The sequence below is a fragment of the Nelusetta ayraudi genome, unplaced genomic scaffold (genome assembly GCF_046127955.1).
Source record: "Nelusetta ayraudi isolate G7.1 ecotype Tasmania unplaced genomic scaffold, CSIRO-AGI_Nayr_v1 ptg000003l, whole genome shotgun sequence".
Classification (NCBI taxonomy): Eukaryota; Metazoa; Chordata; class Actinopteri; order Tetraodontiformes; family Monacanthidae; genus Nelusetta; species Nelusetta ayraudi.
Window position 1 is genome coordinate 889,829 of NW_027466053.1, and position 22,403 is coordinate 912,231.

Genomic DNA, 22,403 nt, shown 5'->3' on the forward strand with positions numbered 1-22,403 from the left:
CCTTGAAATCCGAGCCGGCCCTGGAAAGCTGCCTGGTGAGCGTAACCCGCATTCTTGGAGCAGACCCCTGCATACCTTGTGTACTTCAAACTGTATTGCTTTCCCATACAGCCGCAAACGAATGCAATAACAGTCCGGATACCAGTGAGTAATGAGTAACTGGCGAAGGGCCTGAATTGCTCTGGTCTGAGTCACATAGATGTGTTTTTGTGAAATCAGGACATAAATGGGGAAAAGATTTTAGAGCAGTGTCTTAGCTGCAGCTGAGCAGTCTGATCCAGATCCAGTGGTTTGGCTTAAACTCTCAGATGCCGCAACATCATCTGACAGTCAAGTGGGAGTGTTTGACAGAAATAGTGTAAACAGAGAGTTCCACCTTTAAAGCCCGGCAGTCCCTCATGATTCCACTCTTCCCACTTCACTCTGCAGTGCTTTGGTTCTGCCGGGGGGGTAAATACTGTCCCACACCATCCACTGTTGTGGTTATCAAGTTGCATAAGTGTAAAAACCTGTGAGAGGACGTCCTTGGCTCAAGTCAACAACAACGGTCTTTCCTTTGTTATTGCAAATATTACTAGGGTTTTGGAAAGCAGCCCTGCTTTTATAATTCACCCTGGGAGATAGATACGCATCAGTAGCGTGTAGTTACAAGAAAGTGTCACTAGAGGGCTATATCACACCAAGATTTTCGTTCTTGGTCGACGGCGATGTCGAAGTCGCTTGAATGAAATCATTACGCTTCTGCAGTACTTATTTTTGGCCACGTGAGAGCAGCAAAAACATGCAACGGAGATGCAGTCTGGAGAAGACTTGGAAGATTCCAGTTCTCTCCTCCTTACTTTGTGCAGCAAGCGGCTGTTTAAAAAACATCCCAATCTGCTGGTTTTCACACCAACTAGCAGATGATGATACTTTCGGTTGAGTCGTTCTCCTCTGACAATCAAAACCTATTTGATTTGATCCATAACGTATCAACCTTACGGATAAAGTCATGCAGGTTTTTGCAAATAACATTATTGCCACCCCCCCCCCCCCCACCCACAGGCATGCCATGGTTTTGAATAAGTACAAATTAAGTCCATAAAACACAGGCTCATTATTAAATAGCTCATTTCTTTATTACTCATAAAATATACAGCAATCTCAGTAATGAAAGAACTCACTGAAGCTTTGAATTCACAGTCATTTCATTTCTATTTACACGCTAGTTTCATCCCTCGTCGACGAGCCGCAAAGCCAGCAGATGACGAGCATCTTCGTTCTCCGTTCTAGTGGATCTAGCAGTTGTGTTGTCGTGTTACGCACTTCCAGTTAAACGAATGCAACCGACAGAATTCAAATCATGGAAGGGTCGGGTTTGTCTTCCCAAGTTAAAGCAAGCAAAAGAAAAATAAGAAATCTGTCAACACGCATTGACTAATATAAGAGAAAAATGTCATTCAATGTGATTAAAACCAAATGCTCTCGTCGTGGGTTTACAGCGTTTTCCGTCTCTCTTTTTTTGTTCCGCACGCAGCAGCGCAGCCTCAGACACCTCAGTCCCGACTCGGTGCTTCTTCCACGTTTCATATTCACCAATCCAGCATTAGTGTGTTAACAAGATGCCTCTACAATCCATCTCTTCTCAGTAACTAATGAACTGACACTGAAGGCACAGAATGAAGACATAAATAGAACCAAAACTAAACAAATAATTTATTCTTGAAACTGCATCGAGAAGGTCAATTTACAAATGTTAAGGTAGCAGAACTTAAACATAACCTGTTGTGTTGATTTCATTTTTTTCCCCCCCAAATCAAACCATTTTTTCTCTCTCTCATATCACGAGGATCAGGAGTTCGACGCAGAATCGCGGCTGTATTAAAATTTTCAATTTTCCAAAAATAAACGATCTTGTCGCTGTTTGACAATCGGCTCGAGGGACAAGTGCAATCAGACGGGTGTAGTGTGCAGGTGCTTTCTCCATGTGAAAACATTTTAAAGATGAAAAAAATGGTCTCTTGGTAGCCTGTATTTTGAAAAGCCTCCCTCTCCGCTGACACGGTTAAAACTGGGTTAAAACACGCTCGTGTCTTTTGGTCCCTCGGTCGCTTTTTTTGCTCTCTGCCAAGCGCCGTCGCGGTCACCTTTCCTCAGCGGCTTATTGCTGCACAGGGTCGTCCGTCCTCCGCCCGACGCCCATTTCATTTCCATTTGCGTCTTCAGCACGCGGGGATTGGAGCGGCGCTGAGGTCCGGTGTGGGGACACCCGCTGCTGGATGAGGTCAGGAAGAGTTTTTCGCCAGCCTGCTGCACCTCCTCTCTCCTGCTCTCCTTGAGGGTGGGGGTTGGGGTGGGACTGCGGACGGGGGGGGGGGGGGTCGGGGTTGCAGTGCGACTCTTAAGGCTCCTGTTGGGGCTTCTCTCTTCTTCTTGCCCTTCCAAGCTGGCGATTGGCAATCATTTTTTTTTTTTAAGACACCGTGTGTGCGCTCCTCTCGCTCAGTACGTCTCCGAATCCGAGTCGTTGAGCTCCTCGTCCTTGTAGAAGCCGTCGTGGTGGCCGATGTTGTTGAAGCTGCAGTAGGAGCTGTGCTCGTCGCGCAGCGCCGGCAGGCTGTCGAAGGTGGCGCTCTTGGAGGGGCTGGTGGTGGCGGCGGTGGTGGTGGTGGTGTAGTGGTTCATGGCACTGAAGGGCAGGGCGGCGGGCGCCGGGGCGCAGGGGGACACAGGCATCATGGTGGCCAGGATGAGGGCCAGGCAGTCGGCCACGTCTTTGTTGGGGGCGCAAGCCAAGGCAGGAGTGTAACCTGAGGACAGACGCACAACAGTCAAGGGTCAAGATTGAAAGGACCCCGTATTAGCCATCTACGGTGCACGGTCAGTACATGTATAGAATTTTTTATTTGTATTATTATAAAAACATAGCACACATGAAGAAGTTTTGAAAAATATGATATGGAATAGAATGAAATTTTGTATGATTGACACTGCAGTGTGAATAAAGTGCATCCTGGTGCGAGGTTGGATATTTGTGTGTGTGTGTGTGTGTGTGTGGGTCGGTCAGTCGATGCACGTACCGTTTTCGTCGACAGCGAGCACGCTGGCTCCTTTCGCCAGCAGCTCCTGCACCACCACAGTCAACCCGTTTCTCGCAGCCACGTGAAGAGGCCTTCAAAGAAAAAAGAAAAGAAAAGCTGAGATGAGGTCCAGAGCGCTACCAGAGCGCTGCCAGGGGGCGCCGACGGGCACAGCAGACATTTTACAAGTTGCACCGAGCAATTTTCATTCCTGCAGCTTCTCCGCCGGCGGAGACGCGAGCGCGGATGTGGTGCGAGTGATACGTACGTCTGTAAGGCGGCGTTAGTGGCGTTTATGAGGTTTCTGTCTGTAATCTTCTCCAATATCAACAAGGCACTGGTTTCGTGTCCCTGCGGGGGGGGAAAAAACAGGAGGAAGATTTAAAGAGCCCTCATCACCAAGAGCTGTTTTATGTCCGCCAAAACCCAACATTGACATAACTGGTTCATCAATAGATACAGAACACGGTTTACTTAAACTCTGCATCACTAAGTCAGTCAAACGCTAAATAACCTTGTCAACTACATCATAATGTTGGGTTGTGGGTTCTTTTATTAGTAGATAAACACTATTACAGTCTACGAGGAGTCTGGATGCAACACACACTGATGACTGTTGCTGTTTGCCGGGTTCAGACAGTCGTATTGTGTGTTTACGGTGCAAACACACGTGATGACGAGCATCAAAATATTTTTTTGACTGGTCAGCGCTAATTTATGTACGGTGTCAACAGCGTTTCTGCAGACAAATGCAGAAAATGCCACGCAGGTTCTGTTGAGGGCGGCTCTTTAATCATTATTTGTTTATGTATTTATCTTTTTTTTTTTCCTTCCTCATTTTAACTTCTGTTAATTATGGGATGCTGTTCAAACCACTATAAAACCACTCCACAGGTGATCGAGTGGTTCACACTCTCGGGTCACAAGTTCTACCTGTCAGAATAAATCTGTCAGCCATCATAAACATTCAGAGCCATTCCTGTTTGTCACAGTAGGCAGACAGGTGACACCGACCTTAGTGCAGGCGAGGTGAAGGGCGGTGTTCTTCACGGCGTCCTGCAGCGTGAGGTCGGCTTTCGCGCTGCTCACCAGCAGCTCTGAGCAACGAGCGAGAAGAAGCGTGATCGTTACACATTTAAAAATAGATACAAAGCTAAGCAGCGGCGGCGAGCGGCCGAGGTCTCCGTACCGACGGCGTTCGTCTGGCCGTTTTCTGCGGCCATCATGAGAGGGGTTTTCCCTTCGGCGTCCACGCTGTTCACCTGGGCGTTGTGGCTCAGCAGCAGCTGCAGACACTCCACGTGGTCGGTGAAGGCGGCCGCGTGTAGAGGTGTCCTGCAGAAACCACATCACAGGGCCGTTCTTGTACTTTCACGTCTAATTTGACCCATCAATGTGCTTTTAATTCTGTAGACATCCCACCTGTTTTTGCCGTCTTCGGCATTGACAATTTCAGGGCCGAGCGTGTCTATGAGCATCTCCGCCGCGCCTTCATTGTCGTGGATCCTGCAGAGAAGAGAAGCGGGAGGAGGAGGTATTTTATGAGCTTGGAGGTTCTGTCTTTACTGCGCTGCTGATCTCAGCTGGGGTCCTTACACTGCGCAGTGGAGCGGGCTGAAGGCGTTGCCTTTGGCCTTGTTGAAAACCTCTTTTTCCAGCAAGACCTCCACGCACATGTCGTGACCTGCAGAGCGAAAAAAGCATCGACCCCATGAGGCGCCAGTGCACAAACAGAACACTGTTCCAAACGTCGGCCAGAGTGTTGAGATGAAGCCTCGAGGTGCGTCGAGAAAAACCATCCCAGAACTGAAGCAGCAAAAAACTGCTGAAACTGCCCATGTTCATCATCGCTCCCTGTGTTACAAGCAGACCACCAAACTCATATGCATCCAATTTGACTATTTCTATATCTTGACAGTCAGTGTTGAATCTCTGTACCATTGTAGCAGGCCCAGTGCAGGGGTGTGTAGCCTTGGCTGTCTGTTAAGACGGGGACGTTTTCCAGTGACTCAGCAGCACACAGCAGACCCCCCAGGACACCGATGTGGCCGCACGCCACCGCCAGGTGCACCGGCGTGCGCCCTTTGCAGTCTTGCACCAGGAAGTCGGCGCTGTGCTGAAGCAGGGCCTCCGCACATTCCTTGTGCCCCGTCACGGCCTGGAAAGAAGGGGAGAAATGAAAGTGTTTTATTCCTTCCTTTTTTTTAAAAAAAGGAAAAAAACGTTTTTATTTCATCCAAAAAAACAGAAAGGCATCACTTCAACATTTCCAACTCATTAAAATGATCAGGGAGATAAGCAATGCAATAACATTGCTGTCAACGGTGCAGCAAGAGAAGTGGGAGTCAGTAGCTGCATTTCCAGGACCCCTCGAATTGCGCAAAATCAAAACATGACATAAAAAACTGGTGATGGAAACACAGCACAACGTGGAAAAAGCTCTCAAATACGGCTAAAAGGTTCCGACGCTCTCATGAGGTGGTTTTTCACACGGATCCATATAGAGGAATATCGCAAAAGTGTCATGGAAACACTTTATCGCATTTACACATCAGCGGACGTGACGTACGGGGTCACATGACCATTCACTGACCAGTGAAAATAGTGCGTTACGATTGGACGTTTTGTACCTCCATCCTCCTCACAGTGGGGTCTCACGGGACGAAATGTGACAAGAATTACAGCTTATACACTTCACACCATTCAACGGAAACACCGGCAAGACGCATTTGTAGTTTGTCGAAATAGAATAGAATAGAAATATCGCTTTTATTTTGTGAAAAACTGTCATGGAAACGCAGCTACTGCTGTCAATGGTGCAGCGATATCAATCACTTTAAATATGAATATGATCTATTTGGGAGTCAGCGTTCACTGGGGTCTCCTTACTACTCTGTGCAAGGCCGTCCTGCCCCACTTGTCTTTGGCTTCCACACTGGCTCCTTTATTGAGTAGCGAATACACGCAGTCCGTGTGGCCACCCAACACCGCCAGCATCAGGGGGGTCCTGAGAGGAAATGGAACGTTACACGGCAGGGCAACTCACTTCAAGAAGAAGAATAGAAAAATGCTCTCGACTCACTGTCCATTCCCGTCTTGAATGTCGACTGCACTTTGAAGATCAGCGTTTCCAATCAGCAAATGCAAACATTCTGAATGGCCATTGGTGGCTGCAGCATGAATCGGGGTGCGTTTCAGGGTGAAGTCCTTGACCAGGATGGAGGCTCCCTGGTTGATCAGGACGTCCACGCACTCCACGTGGCCCTTGAAGGCAGCAAGGTCCAGCGGGGTGCGGCCTTGGCTGTTCCTCACATCGAGATCCACCAGCGACTGCACCAGGACCTCCAGGGCGTGGTGGTGCCCGTGATAGGCCTTCGCACGCAAAAAGAAAGGAGTTGAGGTGAGAGGTGAGGTGACGCCACCAGGATGATGAAATGCAGAGGGGGCAGCGTCACTCACAGCGAGGTGCAGGGGGCTGATGGGGGCTCTGACGTCAGAGTCATTCAGAATGTCTGTCCCTGAGGTTTCCATTAGCTGAGCAGAACACAAGCACAAATTAGAGGCAACAGGATTTTTGAAGCGAGACCCAAACGGAGTCACCAAGAGTTCCACACAACAGAAAGACAGCAGGAAAAAGCCACAAAAGTGACAAATAAATTGGACTCACCACGTCTAAAGGTGTTTCACTTGCAATCTGTGGGAGGGATTGAGAGGAGCAACAATGAGTTTAGAAAATCAACATAATGCCGATATTTTTCAAACGTCTCGCGCCAGGGGGAGTAAAGATTCACCAGCTCTAAGCAGAGACGATGTCCGTACGCCGAGGCGTAGTGCACAGCGTTGTAGCCCTGATTGTCACGGATCCCTGGATTTGCATCGTTCCGCAGTAAGTATTCCAGGCACCTGCAGAAAAAACAGGCAGGCTGTCGTCACCTCACTCTAACCCTTCTGCAAGGGCACTTGTTCACACGAGGCTAAGCTGTCTAGCTGTCACCTCTCGGGAGCGGGGGAGGGTTAAAGGGGCTTAGCACAGATCACTGAGCATGCTACCAGTTTCCACTACAAGAAACAAGTGTTTTTTTTTCGAGCGCCACTGACTTTCCGTCTGTGTCAGAAGCGGCCGTGTAGTGCAGAGGGGTGCAGCCGCGCTCGTCCAGGTCGTTGACGCTGGCCCCGGAGCCCACCAGAGCAAACAGGCACTGGTAGTTACAGTTGGCGGCGGCGTAGTGCAGCGGGGTCCTGGAAAAGGCAAACACAGTTTACATTTGGAAACACACACACACACACACACACACACACACACACACACACACACACACACACACACACACACACACACACACACACACACACACACACACACACACACACACTACCTGCCAAAGCTGTCCTTCCTGTTGAAGTCGGCCCCCGTGTTGAGGAGAAGGTTGAGACATTCCAGGTTCCTGAGGAGTCACAGTTCCAACAGATCAGGCCAGCGAACAACGAGACAGTCGACTATTTTTAAAATCTGCACTTGTGACTGAAGGATCTCTTCAAGTCCTCACCCTCCGGCTGCTGCGGCGTGTAAACACGTCCTTCCGAAGTCGTCAGGAGTGTCAATATCAAATCCTACATCGAAGACGAACAAAAAGGGGGGAATTTAATACAATTTAAAATCTTTCTGCCGCTGCTGTCGTCAGGCCGGCAGGTCGGTCGGTCGGTCCTCACTCACCTGAAGACAGGAGCTTTCGGCAGCAGTCAGAGAATCCGCTGAGAGCAGCCAGATGTAGTGGAAACATACCGTGAACCCCTCGCCTGGGGAAACAAGACATCCAGAACCATGTCAATCCTCAGGCTGTACAGAGAGAAGTTAGTACCAGCGGTACAAAGTCGTGTTCTGTTCAAATGTGTGACTCCTAAACCGAGAACGGCTGCTACTGGAGGCAGTGCACGCTTCCTCACTTGGCTGTGTCGGCTCCGTTGGTGATCAGGGTGTTAATTAGCAGCTCGTGTCCGTATCGAGCAGCGATGTGCAGTGGCGTGTTTCCGTTGTTATCTTCACAGTCGATATCAGCACCTACATCACAGGGAAACAATGAAGATCGAGACAGAATTTTACTTGAGAGGAGGATTTATTGAAGCCCAGTCCAGAGTCGGCGCAAGATTCCAAGACGGTTCCACAACCTCGAGCACAAATATTGAGTTTTACATGTCTGATAAAAGAAACACATTTTAACTCCAATGAATGCAAACTGTTCGCCGTAAACACATAAAACATTTTGAACATAAACTGTAAATGCTCTCACCATTCTCAATGATTGCTTGTGATCGGGAAAACCGCCCATGAATGGCCGTCATGTGGAGCGGAGTCTTTCCATCTTGACTCTGGGGTCCAACACAAACACAGTGCTGTCACTATTAAATGTAAAGGACTTTATTCATATTGCCCTTTACAACATCCTTCCCGTGAACCAAAGTGCTTTACGACAGATGATAAATAAAAGTAGCAAATGGAGGCAGTTAAAACCAATAAAAACAATATGAAAAACAAAGCAGTCAAAGCAATAACAGAGAAAAATGAAATAAGATAAAAAGGATACAAAATGTCAACGTGCTAACTGGTATTAAAAGCCTCACTCCATAAATAAGTCTTCAGTCTAGATTTGAAGAGGCCCGGCAGCAGCATTTTGCAAAAGTTGAAGGTGACTATTAGTTCAATATCTATGGTTAGCAATTATAACTTATTAAAAAAATAAAACTGACATTAGACTAGGTAATATATTCAATACATCTCGATTAGCTGCTGGATGAAAATGCTGGGTGTCCATAACAGAAGCAAACTGACAGTTAGAACTAAAAGTGTGATTCTTGACTGTCGCATCCTTTTCCACTCCTCTTGAAAACAGAAAGGTGCGGCTATCTCTGTTTTTCTTTGGTGTTTCTGCGCTGACCTCAATGTTGACGTCGGCCCCGTTGCACACCAGCAACTCCAGGCAGAGGGCGCCGTGGCGCGACGAGGCCGTGAAGTGAAGCGGCGCGAAGCCTTTGTCGTTCACCCGGTTGACCTTGGCGCCGCACTCGATGAGCTCGTTGACCACCACGTCCTGCCCGTTGTAGCAGGCCACGTGGAGCGGCGTGTTGCCGTAAGCGTTGGGCTCATTGATCTGGACGGACGAGATGAACGGGAAACGTGAGTCCGAGGGAAGGCGCCAAAACACACGGACAGACGGGAAGAAGCGCGACAGGTTCTGTCGTCTCCTCCTTGAGCTCAAACAGCGCAGACGGCCTGAGGTGCGTGGGCGAACTCACATCCACCCCCAAGTCCAGGAGGTATTTGACGACGCTGATCATTCCACTGGAGGCGGCCGCGTGCAAGGGGGTGTAAAACTTCTTATCTTTGCAGGCCACCTCGGCCCCGTGAGACGCCAGCAGCTTCACCACCTCTATGTGACCTGGTGCCAAAGCAGCAAAGTCATCACACATTAACAATCCCGCTATTAAGACGCCGTCAGCAAATCTGTATCGCGCTGAATCACCGTGCAGCCTTGGTTTCCTCATTAATGTCCGGCACCTCCTCAAAGTTACCATAGCTCATTTTTGACAACTTGTGCAATTAACTCTTTTCTTAAATTTAAAAAAGGGTTCTAAGTGAGTTAGTTGACCCACAAAAAATTTTGTGTGCGTCACAGGTTTCATGTGCAATACTCCCCAATGTGCATATGAATAAAACCGCTAGAATCTTTAAAGCTATATCACCAAATCAACGCCTGGAGCGAGTAGGAGGTAAAAGAATGTAAAACTTTCTCCAAGTCACTTCTCACCCATGTAGGCAGCCCAGTGGATCGCACGGCGGTCCCTCTTGTCGCAGGCATTGATGTTTGCTCCTCTGGAGAGCAGCAGCCTCACCATCTAACAACAAGGGAGACAATCAGCAAACCTGTAAAAAGCTGCAAGCTGAACACTTTTACCCAACGCTGCTTCTGCTGCACTACTGTCGACTGTCGAGCAGTTTTTCATGGACGATTATGGCAAAATTACCATTGCCAAAATAATGATCATGAGCGCAATCATTTTTGCTGAGACTGAAAACCGCATTATTCACTGGTTTGAAAACATAAAGTCGTTAAACTAGTGAAACAGAAAAACTGGAGAATTCTATTTGTTCAAGGTCAGAAATTATAATTAAATTGATTGTTTTTCAAATGAACCTAATAACTTTTAGTTGACTTCGTTGGACATATTAGCCCATATTAAACATAGAAATAAACAGAGGAGGTTGGTTGGTGGTCAAAGGGGAGAAAGATCACTGATTTGAGTCTCAACTCCTGCAGTTCACACGCACAGATTTGGCCCCAAACTGCTTTGATCAGTGTGTGAATGAGTGAAAGTGAAACTGTTCACAGTACTTTAAGTGATTTGAGCACTAGGAAGGCAATACAAGTGCAGTCTGCTGAAGACAGTGAAGCCATCGTGTGTGTGTGTGTCGCTGTCTGAAGCTCCAGCGCTTGCGTGTTTCAAGCAAACCAAAGTGAGAAGGACCTGTAGACGTTGGTAGTTTTGATCATTTTACACAGTTAAACTCGCTTGCTCTGTATGTAAGGCCCTGCATGGACTTACTCCACCACCTTTGGGGCAGTTCGTTATGTTAAGATCCAGCAGCAGTGGGAGAATAACCAGGACCTCCACTAGAGGTGACTGTGCAGTTCCACATAGACAAACAACCTTCAGTAATCAGGTGTCATCAGTCAAGGGTACTGAGGTCTGGAAGGAGATTCCAGCCCCACTAGGAGCCTGTAACGCACTGAACACTTTTAAAGTCAATCTAGAAAAGTGGGTGAAAAGAAACCAGATCTGTCAGCACTAATTTTAAATGTAAGTTTTAATGTATCCTCCTAGTGTTCTTTGTTACTTTGTTACTTTGTTAGTGTCAGTTGTCCAATTCTTGTATTGTATTGTTAATTCCTCTGACCTGGACTGCAGATGGAAAGCAGCCTTAGTTCATTAATATGCACTGTCCCTTTTAAATAAATAAATGAATAATAATAAAAAAAATGTTGAATAAAAAGAAAACAACCGCGCACAGACACAGTCATCCCTCCTGCTTCCAGGCAGCACTTTCCTTTTTTTTTCCTACAGTGAGCACAATGTGTCATCAATCCTGTTTATCAAAACTCATCTTTCGTACCTCCAGATGGCCGCTGAAGGCTGCGTGGTGCAGCGCCGTGCGGCCCGCCCGTTCCGACACATTCACGTTGCTGAGCAGCGGGATGAGGGCCTCGGCGCAGCGCACAGCCTTGTTGGCCGCGGCGATGTGCAGCGGAGTCTGCCAGTACTTGTCCCTGGAATTCACGTCTGCAGAGTGTTTCAGCAACACCTGGACGGCGTCCTGCGGGGGGGGGAAAGCGCAACGCCGACAAGTGGGTCACAGGTTGATCTCGGCGACGAGGGTGGCGCAAAAGTGTTGCCCCGGGAGGCATGCACACACCTCACTGCAGGACGCCACGGCCCGGTGCAGCGGCGTGAGCCATTTGTTATCTTTGGCGTTGACCCTGGCACCTGCCAATCAGAGGGCAAACGCTTAGAACACGACCGCGGCTGCGCTCCGACAAATGAACACCTAGTTATTAAGAAGCAGGTTCGAAATCGGAGGAACAGCCTGCAAAGGACAAATCTCATCACAACAAGCAATTCAACCGCACCTCACACACGTCACATTACAACATCATGTGTCACGTATCTCGAAACTGGCATTTGGCTTTTAAATGTATCTTAAATATGATTAAGTGCTTCCTTTGTGCAGGAGACACAGGTTTGTCCAGTATTCTTGATGATTAAACACACACGCACGCACACACGCAATCTTGAGGCATGAACATCTTCAGCGGAATATTTAAGACAGCATCAAACCTGATAGAATGAGCAGCTCTATGATTTCTGCGTCTCCTAAATAGGCAGCAGCATGTAATGGAGTTCGCTTCTCATTGTCCTGCAACAAATCAACAAAATACACATATAGAGCAATTATGTTCAGACCAAAACTTGAGCACAGGCTACTCATTCGTTTTGCCAGTCCAACAGAAATATTCAAATGTTCTTTTCCTCCCCTCTATTGGCAGTGACGCTTTGAGAAGGCAAAGCGGAAAATGCCGATCTCAAAAAGTCTTTCTGTGAAACACAAGCATGCGTATAAACCAGTCTTATTTTAAAACAAACACCGCAGCCCAGTGAGTAATGGTGACAAGGGCAATAAAATAACCAGAGCATATCAGGGGAACTGTCAAAATAAATGTGCCTCTACTTGACAAATGCTGAAAGACTTCGGATGCCAGGACAATTCTGAACCCCAGATCCAGAAGTTAGCGTGCGTGGGGGTGTTTTCTATTTTAACAACAAGAAGCAAAAATGACAAAGAGGACACTGAGGGTTGTTGTGGGGATTACCTGCGCGTTCACATCCTCTTTCTTGAATATGAGTGAGCGAACGTCATCTGGGTCCACGTTAAAAATTGCTTTCAGCAAAGCAGGCTGGAAAAAAAGAGAAAGAAAGAGAAAAAGCTGAGACAAATTCAACTTTTTCTGCCTGATGTGAACCAAACTCATGTGAAAACACACACACACAATGAAAAAATAAGGTAATTCATTCAATCTGCTAAAGAAAGGTGCAGAGTTGCAAAATGGGTTGTGATCACAAGAACAAAAAAGGTGCAGATGGTCAACAGGCACTTTAAGAAAATCATGACTCCCCAAAGAGGCCGATGGAGACAGACTGTCTGGGTTTATACTGATGAGAGCTGCGCCGTCACTTTCTAATTCTGTTCTGTATTAATGTTCTGCTGGCACAGGAGCAAAGATTGCAATATTTGGCTGGATGCAAGTCCAGCACCATGATCCAAATGTGTAATGCAGTAACTGCACTTTTGAAAGAGTTGTGAGCAAAGTTGATAAATGATTAATACACGATATCAACCGGAGTGAAAATTCTCTTTTACACTGCTGTAACCCCAGGGTAAGGCGCTGCGGAATAACGCTGGTGCTTCACTATCTCTCCGAATGGACAGTTTGTACAGAGGACCCATTGTTGCCCAGCGGACTTGAAACTTGACAAAGCATCAACAGCATCTTGCGTGTGCGACTGCACGTATCTTCACAGCAGCCACTGTGGTAAAATGCAATAAATCGGTTGTGTTGGCTAAAGGCTTGTTTAGCCGCAGCAACAAGAAAAAGAAAATCAATTCTGCATAAAGCCTTCCTCAATCCAGTCGAAGAGTCTGAAGCACAAGATCGACTGCTAATCGCTACTACCAGTGGGCTCTTTGCAAAACAACTTGTCCAAGGACACTTTTGAATTCCCCCGTTATTAACCTGTGCTGCATCATCACGAGTCAACAACAACAATGTTAAATTCATTGTGCTAATTTGTGAAAGTTTTCTTTCAGTCTGGATTTTAAGCAGATAAAGGGGTTGTTGCAGTCATCTATCTGATCTATTATCAAGCGCTTCCAGTCAGTGTGAGCAACCATAAGAGTGACACAGGTGGGAGGTCTTTGACTCAAGGCGATAAGAACAACAGGAAACCATCTATTAAAATGCGTTTTTCCTCATTTCATCCCCTAAAATCCAAAATGCAGCAGTGCAAACAAGCGTATAGGGTTGCAAGAAAGAACACAAATAATTCACAAAGACTGAAGTTCAACTGTATAACAAACAGCAAACTGCACCGACCGACAACTAATCAACTTCAAAAACAGTTTGTCGAGAGCTTTGAGTTTAACATGTTGGTTCCTTCAGCTTTAACGGCCCGTAATATTGTTATGTAACATACAATGGAATAATTGAAAACCGAGTCAAAAATGTTTAGCTGCAGTTATTACATAAAATGGGCAAAACAGACAATCCATTGTGCGACTAGTGACACCATGAGCAGCCTGCGCAATTAACCACTATAGGTTTCATTTTCAAGCAAGACTATATTTTTAAGATAAATCTGGATTTATTTTTTTATTTTTTTTAATGGAGTTCTTTCTCTCTGGGGAGAGACGCTCACTGAAGCCCTTTCAAAAAAGACAAATAATCCTCCTATTCAGCCTTGATAATGACCGTGGATATCTGCGAGGCACAGCCATGCTTGGAGTTACTGAGGGACTGACTCAGAGTAACAAACAGCCACTTGTCCTTCTTCTCATACTGTCTCATTCCGACCATTTCCCTTAAAAAATACCCCGCAGTGAAAAGCGAGGACGAGTGTCTAATTTTTTTTTTCTCTCTCTCTTTCTTTGCTGTCGTTTGCTCTTCTGCACAACTGGTGCAGGAGATTCTCTCCGCTCCTGCGCCTCCTCTCCATCTACCAGGCAGCCAAGTTAATGCCATCACCATGGAGACAGCTAGCTCAACGCCAGCCTAGGTGCACGGTTATTCAAGCCAACGCACGGAGACAATGACACACAGAAACACACACAGAGACACGCACACGTATGTAAACAGCTGGCAGGTGCAACGATGATAACGCAAAGTTATTTCAATTGACGCGAGTAGGTGGCAAGTGTTAAAATAGCTACCGGCGGTCTGACGCGTTTAGATTTCAAGTCACGTTATGAGTCCACGATAGCAAATGCGTGTCTCGTTCCGCAAAGCATTCGAAATGACAAACTTCCTCCGGGGTGCTTTCTAGTTTAGAAAAAAACAACAACAATCGATTTATATTGGGAACTGAAAGCCAATTGTGAATCGACTTCCTGCCGCCCCATCTCCAACAGCACAACTGTGACATTTACGAGAGGCAGAGGGATGTATTCCTTTTTTTTGGGTGAAATGATGCAAATAAACCTAAATACTGTGTGCAATATTTCTTTCTATCTCGCCCTACCTCACAGTCATCCTGAAACCCGTCGTCTCGGATGTCGTTAGCACGTTTTACAGCTGTTGTCACAGAGACGTCACGATCAACAGTTCACTCTAGATAGTATAGATTTAATTGGTTATCGCTTCACAAACCACAGCAAAGACATGCATGTTTTTGTGGGGGGTTTTGTTGTTGTTTTTGTTTGTTTTTTCGGAAATCATGCAGCTCCATATTTGAAGCAACAGCTGTGTCAAGTCACAAGAGACTGACTAGTCTCTGCCCAAAACTCTGCAACCACTAGCCACTTTCACGGAGGCTCTGGCTAATTGCTGGAAATAAACACAGTATTATTAGCTTGGCTCCGGCTCAACAACCGCTTCAGCATGTGTCCCAACATAAAATCGCTGCAGGTTTTTTTTCCTGTCAGCCAAACGTCAGAACCTCTACCATTTCACCACTTATCGCCGAATGAACATTCAGGCTAAACGGTTCCAATTAATTGATAATAATGTACTTCCGCTTCGGATAATAGCTGGAGAAAGTCGCTGTGGCGACTGATGGGCATAACACAGCCAGCAAACGCCTAGCCAGCCGCTGTAGCCTGAACATAGGTTCGCTTTGGACAGAACGCAGACTTACCTGGTCTCTAATTTTGAGAACCACCATATTTCAGGGCTTTCAAATGTGTTCATGCAGATTCATAAATGGATGCAAGTATCCTCCCGAAGCGCGACGTCTGATTTTGTTGTCTATCCCGTTGGTCTCCTTTGGGCCTTGTCTCACGCTAGCTTAGCTCTCCCTGCTAGCTTCCTACCCTGATGGCATGGAAGCAGAGAACTAGCGGAAACGCCATAACATTACCGCCACCATGGTTTGCCCGTAAAAGAGATCACGTCCGATAGGTCCATGGCCCTGTACGTCCCAGTAAGGCGGTCGCTGGTTGGCTGTTGCTAACAGCTCTCTATGACAGACGCACTTAGTTGAAAAATCAAAATAAATGCAAAAAATAAAAAATAAAAAATAAATACTTTCTGTAAGTTGTTTTAGCCGCTGTCGTAGAACGAAGCTGTCGTTATGCTACTCTTGCATGACATTCAGTGCTGTGTGGCCATATTGGCAAATATTCTGTTTACAAGCGTGACACATTTTCAAGTTGTAGTTGACCTAAAAACCTTGTTTTTCTTGAACTCCAAATGCTCAGAAAAGTTCATAAGAGTATTAAGGTATTTAACAATTACGGTTCACTGGTTTAATCCGTGAAACACATTTGAAACCACATTTGCATAAAGTAAAATCATTATTAGACATACAAACATGCTATCCCCCTTCGAGCACACCTTCTAAAAGCACTCCAGACCACCAACGTAACGTGTGAACATATATGTAATCCAAAACATGGTAGTCAGGACTGTCAGTTGAATGTCATGTCACGCTAGACGGAGTCTAGTTGCGCAATGACGGAGTGAACGATCTCGTTTTTGACCCCCTGCTCTGTGGAATATTTGTGGAATCTTTTTTTCTTGATAAAAGCTGAATTTCATTCAATTTTTGTTTATCAATTTTACCGGATCATGGGGGGGGGGTGGCACGCAAAAACGAATAATTATTTAAATGTGAACTACAATGTAAATGATAAAATAAAAGTACCTACTGTTGTGTTTGTGTATGAAAAGTTTTCTTTGCACCGTATTTTAGATCGTTTGCAAGTCACATACGTCATCAGATGCGGAGCTTGCTATTGGCTTGAAACCCGGAAGTAATGTAAAACCGAGAGACGGCGTGTAAACAGCCTGCGGTCAATGATTTGTGAGACTATCCGACAATAGGACCAGTACATGACAGCTCGCCGCAGCGTCTAACGGGCCACAAAAGTTGCAAAACCATAACATTGTGACAAGTCGTTGTGAACTGCTGCCGGTGGTGGAAAGATGGACGAAGTGACGGGAGCTCAGCTGATCGCCGAGTCTCTGAAGGCTCAGGTAGGAGCTCTGAAGCGACAAAAAAAAAACAAAAAACAAGTGTGTCAAAGTTCAAGTGCGACCTATTCCCACTTAGTATATTCAATGTCAGCATGCACGGCTGTACACTAGCATTTTTGCGTTTGTACTCAATTGCTGAAGTGATGTTCCTGCAGAAAGTCGAGTACATGTTTGGGATCGTTGGGGTTCCTATTATTGAAGTAGCCATGGCCGCACAGGCTGCAGGGATCAAATACGTGGGAATGCGCAACGAGCAAGCGGTGAGATTCTTGTTCTGACGCTCCTTCTGTTTGCACAACTGACTGTGGCGTGGATAGCACAATGAACACACTCAACATGCAATGCATTCGTCCACAAAACAGGCATGCTACGCAGCCTCGGCTATTGGATATCTCACTGGCAGGTAAGACTCAGAACAGATGGAACATCTACTGCAGTTTGTCTCTTTGTATCCCGCATGTTGTTCTGCTGTATCTCGCCAGACCAGGTGCCTGCCTGGTGGTGTCTGGACCAGGACTCATTCACGCCCTGGGCGGAATGGCGAACGCCAACGTGAACTGCTGGTAAGACTACACACTTGTGCTGTATGTTTAACATGGCACACACAGACTCGGGTCAAATGAGTGCACTGTGCCTTTCCACAGGCCAGTGATTGTTATCGGAGGCTCCTCGGATCGTAACCAGGAGACAGCAGGCGCCTTTCAGGAGTTTCCTCAGGTACTCAACCTCCTCTCTTTGGAAACTTTCCCCCTGCTGATGCTCCAATGACCTGACGTATTTGTCAACTTGTTGCTTAGGTGGAGGCGTGTCGCCTTTACAGCAAGTTCTCAGCCAGGCCCAGCAATTTAGAAGTCATCCCCTCAGTGGTAGAGAAGGTGGTTGACGGCCTTATTGTTGTGTTCCTCTCGTCACTTCTGCTAGATTACAAAAATGGGAAATGCAAATTGTTTTTATTTGTTTATTTTGTCCAAAGGCTGTTCGCTGCAGCATGTATGGACGTCCGGGGGCCTGTTATGTTGACATTGCAGGCGACATGGTGAACGCTAAAGTGGACAGGAGCAAAGTCAGGTTGGGTGATTTATTTTTTTGTGTGTGGTATCTGGTTTGTCATTGTAGGTGTGTGTTGCCTCTTCCAAAAAGTGTGTTTGTGCCGCAGGGAAGTGTCCTGCTGCCCACCTCCACCCTTGAGTGCAGCTGACTCAAGCGCCATCGCTGACGCCCTCTCCGTCTTGACAGCAGCCAAAAGACCTCTTATCATCATTGGAAAAGGTGACGAAATCTGGGCATAAGCGCATGTTAAATTCATCAATTCACCCGAGTCAATGCAACAAAAATAATGTTGGCCAACAGGAGCCGCTTACGCACAGGCAGAAAGTGGCCTGAGGGAGTTTGTGGAGATGAGTGGACTCCCATTTCTACCCACTCCCATGGGGAAGGGGGTCCTTCCTGATGACCATCCAAACTGTGTGGCTGCTGCCCGCTCACGGTTGGTGTCCCTCCATAATGTTGCTGCAGCAGTCAGGAATCTGATGTCTGTTGATTTAATGCCATGCAAGTCTATGGGGTCAAAAGTCAGCTTTGTACTAGAGACATGGGACCACTTGCAGGTTCATCGGGATCCTTCAAGACACAGCCACGTCAAATTTGGGGCTTCTAGGGGGGCATGAAAATTTTTCTTCCTCCAAGGTGGGGCGTGACAGAGAAAGTTTGAGAACCACGGATTTAAAGCAAAAATGAAGTTTATACCTACACTCTTGTCTTTGTCTATGTCAAACAGGGCTCTTCTTCAGGCTGATGTCATTCTGCTGATTGGAGCTCGACTCAACTGGATTCTACATTTTGGTCTGCCTCCAAGATTTGACCCCAATGTAAAAATCATCCAGGTACTGTGTGTTTATGGCCGAGTGTCATTCCTGTGTTACATGATGATCTATTAGTGATCTAACACTGTGGTTGTTGTTTCTTTACCATCTGAAATCAACCCAGGTTCACAGTCACATCACTGCTGTAACTAGAGTGTCACTGTCTTCAAAATGCAGGTTGACCTTTGTGCAGAGGAAATGGGGAATAATGTGAGGCCTGCTGTCGCTCTGCTGGGAGACATCGGTGCTGTCGTTGCTCAGGTCAGAACTCATGCAGTATTGCAACTAATATGTGCTCTTTTCATAAATTTATCAAATTGTCAAAGTGAAGATTTACCTCCATTAGACCAGCTTTGCACAATTAATTATCCTAAAACTCAGTAGATCCCCAGAGTAGATCTCTAACAGCATTTTTACCCCCCTGTTTACAGTCTCCCACAAAACCCTCTGAAAAAAACCCATCAGCGGATGTTGTCGCTTGAGAGGTGTCTGTGTCCTATCAGCACCCTTTGTGACATCACCAACAGTGCAGCATCCTGTCTGGAGAAACTGAAGAATAGCTGTGTATTAAAATTGTATTTGCCTTTTTTTTTCTGTTCTTTATTTTTCAGCTCGTGCAGCGCCTGCGGAACGACGGCTGGAAGTATCGCTCAAATACAGAGTGGTGGGGCGCTCTGAGGGAGAAAATCTCAGCTAATGCAAAAATATCAAAGGTGTGCTTGGACTCCTTTTGAAAACGACCTTCAAATATTACATATTCTACTTTATCATAATACCGCAAATTATATTTTGAATGCAATGTCAGACGACAGTTTGTTTTTAATTGATGCATCCCTCCGTTGTTTCCCTCTCGTCTTACCCACAGGCTCTGGCCGTGCAGTCCCAGTTGCCTATGAACTACTACACAGTGTTTCATCACATTTCACAGCTGCTGCCACGTGACTGCATCATCGTCAGCGAGGGTGCCAACACTATGGACATAGGACGGACAATGTTGAACAACTACCTGCCACGGCACAGGCAAGACACCCAGAATTTAAATGCATTTTAAGACGGACATTGAGATCTGAGCTCAATGAAATAAATACAGTGTAAAATATTTCACGTTGTGCTCCTCTCAGGAACCTCTATTAACTTTGGAACATGTTGTATAACAAAAAGCATGTGACGCACTGCAGGTTGGATGCCGGTACATTCGGAACAATGGGAGTCGGCCTCGGTTTTGCTATCGCTGCAGCAGCATTGGAGAAGAGCAGCAGCGGTAAAGGCCAGAGGATCGTCTGCGTGGAGGGAGACAGCGCCTTCGGCTTCTCTGGCATGGAGGTGGAGACCATGTGCAGGTGGGTGCACCACTGTTGTATAATACTTACTCGGACAACCGTGCTGTTTCTAAATTCTGTGTGATCCCTCTTCAACAGGTATAACCTCCCTGTGGTCATCATCGTGGTCAACAACAACGGCATATACAGCGGAGTTGATCCTGACACGTGGAAAGAAATGGCAAAGATGGGAGATTTGACCTCAGTGTGAGTCTCAGATTTCATCAGGTTTTAATTAGAAAGTCGTCATAGTCGTGTCTAAAAATCAGCGATGCCGTAGTTCGACCACCAAAATTCTTAAGTAGATACTTGAACTTTTACATTACGAACGCCAACCAACCAATTTTTTTTTTGTTTCTTTGTGTGTTTTTCAGAGCGCCACCTGTGACCCTCCTGCCTGAGGCCCGCTACGACCAGGTCATGACAGCGTTTGGAGGCCGAGGTTTTCTGGTGAGGACACCGGAGGAGCTGCGCAGCGCGCTGCAGCTCAGCTTGAGTGACTGGGAGAAGCCGAGTCTCCTGAACGTCCTGATCGATCCCTCTTCTGACCGGAAGCAGCAGGTAATCAACATCAGGTGATCGCACGTGTGTGAGGGGTGTCATGCTAGTTGGGGTTGAGGTCTGGCAACGAGAGGACTGTAGAAGTTCAGTGCCCTCTGCTGGTGGGGAAAGTAAGTGACGTTGAAACTTTTTTTTTGACTCCTGCCACGTGGTTACAGCTCCAATCAATTTGTACCATTCAACCCCCTTATGACGACTACTTCAGAAGCCTCATACTGCAACATAGTCCCTGCTGAGCTCGTACCTTTTAATGGCAGATTGGAATTTTTGGATTATTTTTTTCTTTCTATCTATAGTTTTGTTTCCCCTGTCAACTGTTGCACAATTTTCCCATCAGGGATAATAAAGCCGACCCTGACCTTTGACCTTGACCTTACCCTCGGAGAGCTGAGTGATGACAGGAAGCACTTAAGACTCGTGGACTTTAGCGTTTGAGCGGACACAAACAAGCCCGATTCAGCCGTTGGCAGCTGGCGGCCAAACAGGAAGTGGAAAGTCAAAAGGAATCCGACAGCGACACGGGTGACATTGACGGCCGCGGCAGCAAAGCCCGGCCTGATTAAAAGCGGCACGCTCTCGGCCTGCGATTAGTGCGGAGCGACACGCGGCCCTGCGTTCTCTCCATTCCACTCTCGTCCTTAAAGAGCAGCACGCCGGCCGCATGCCGCTCGGAACGGTAATCCTCACACTCCAGGTGCACTGCGGAGCTGTTGTGTTTCCACTCGCAGGCCTTCCGCCGCACACCAGTCTGACCCGACTATTTGAGAGAGCCCATAATTAGAAAGCATCGCCCCCTCCTCTTCCCTCCAATCCCCCCGTGTTTTTGTTGGACGTATCCGCGCAACAGCCAGCCAACTTGTGCGAAGGTTGTATTGAGGGCCGTGTGTGTTCACGGTTGCCAGCGCTAAGAATTGCCCCCCTTATCTGAGACGAGCTGGCCCCATTGTGCTCCGGCTGACAGACAGACTCATGTTCAGGTTGACGGCCGAGTGTTACATGAAGATTTAGAGTCGCAGACACTAAAATGGAGCGACAATTGACAAAGTCGTATCACTGCAGGATGTTTTAATTCACTGCTGTCTTTTCTGCCCTTCTAGGAGTTTCCTTGGCTGACGCGCTCCAACCTGTAGAACAGAAGAGGGGCCTGCCCTCTGTTTGCTCCACAACACCTCATGGACATTAGTGCCTGAAACTGTGACAATGTAAAACAACCCTTAAAAAAAAATGTAACCCTGTTAATATTTTTAATCAGTTCTACTTGCAGATTGCACAGCAAACAAATGTGTACAGTAATAACTTTGTTAATTTGCATGGAACAGCCAAATTGTTGTTTTTCACAGAATAAACATAATCACTGGATTATGGCAAATATCAGATGCAGTACTCTGTATTTTTCAATAAAATGCAAATTGTTGATAAATGAGATGTTTACTGTCATTCTTGAACCAATACTGGACAGAAAAAATGTTTGCCCAATTTACAACGTGACCAAATTTGACCAGATTACAAATGAAACGCTGATGTTTTTCCCCTCTCTGCTACTGCCTACTGTATACTGCAGGCTGCAGCAGAGCTACACTTTCACGTCATCACTAAACGGAGACAATGCCTCCTGTATTTCTTTTTTATCGCTCAGACATTCGCCATCGAGCCTCATCGGAACTGCAGACGCTTAATTTGCGGGACAGCCTGGCCAATAAAAGTAATTGGGCCTCGACCCAACGAATGGCTCTGTGCGCAGCGGGAGCCCACAGCCGGGCACGTAAAAAGGAAATTGATGAACTCATAAACGCAGATCATCTC

At 46.7% G+C, this 22,403-nt stretch overlaps 2 protein-coding genes across 2 annotated transcripts; one reads left to right on the forward strand and one right to left on the reverse strand.

Annotated features, from left to right (window-relative positions):
* Nucleotides 1-1,093: 1,093 nt before the first annotated feature.
* ankrd28b (ankyrin repeat domain 28b) lies at nt 1,094-15,731 on the reverse strand. Its single transcript, XM_076027302.1, has 27 exons — nt 15,519-15,731; nt 12,482-12,565; nt 11,949-12,027; nt 11,527-11,597; nt 11,227-11,427; nt 9,863-9,950; nt 9,351-9,493; nt 8,993-9,205; nt 8,348-8,426; nt 8,004-8,118; nt 7,774-7,856; nt 7,607-7,670; nt 7,436-7,504; nt 7,158-7,298; nt 6,851-6,962; nt 6,727-6,753; nt 6,519-6,593; nt 6,142-6,431; nt 5,949-6,066; nt 4,998-5,217; nt 4,656-4,743; nt 4,482-4,565; nt 4,249-4,394; nt 4,074-4,156; nt 3,328-3,410; nt 3,060-3,151; nt 1,094-2,789 (listed from the first exon to the last, which is right to left on the reverse strand). Exons 1-27 carry the CDS (start codon nt 15,543-15,545, stop codon nt 2,482-2,484), a joined length of 3,183 nt encoding a protein of 1,060 aa, XP_075883417.1. The 5' UTR covers nt 15,546-15,731; the 3' UTR covers nt 1,094-2,481.
* A 903-nt stretch (nt 15,732-16,634) lies between these two features.
* hacl1 (2-hydroxyacyl-CoA lyase 1) lies at nt 16,635-22,020 on the forward strand. The gene is made up of 17 exons (XM_076027311.1): nt 16,635-16,858; nt 17,014-17,118; nt 17,221-17,261; nt 17,341-17,421; nt 17,503-17,575; nt 17,656-17,733; nt 17,832-17,926; nt 18,015-18,127; nt 18,209-18,344; nt 18,636-18,741; nt 18,898-18,981; nt 19,332-19,433; nt 19,586-19,740; nt 19,899-20,060; nt 20,139-20,246; nt 20,414-20,600; nt 21,698-22,020. Exons 1-17 carry the CDS (start codon nt 16,808-16,810, stop codon nt 21,728-21,730), a joined length of 1,710 nt encoding a protein of 569 aa, XP_075883426.1. The 5' UTR covers nt 16,635-16,807; the 3' UTR covers nt 21,731-22,020.
* The last annotated feature ends 383 nt before the right edge of the window (nt 22,021-22,403 follow it).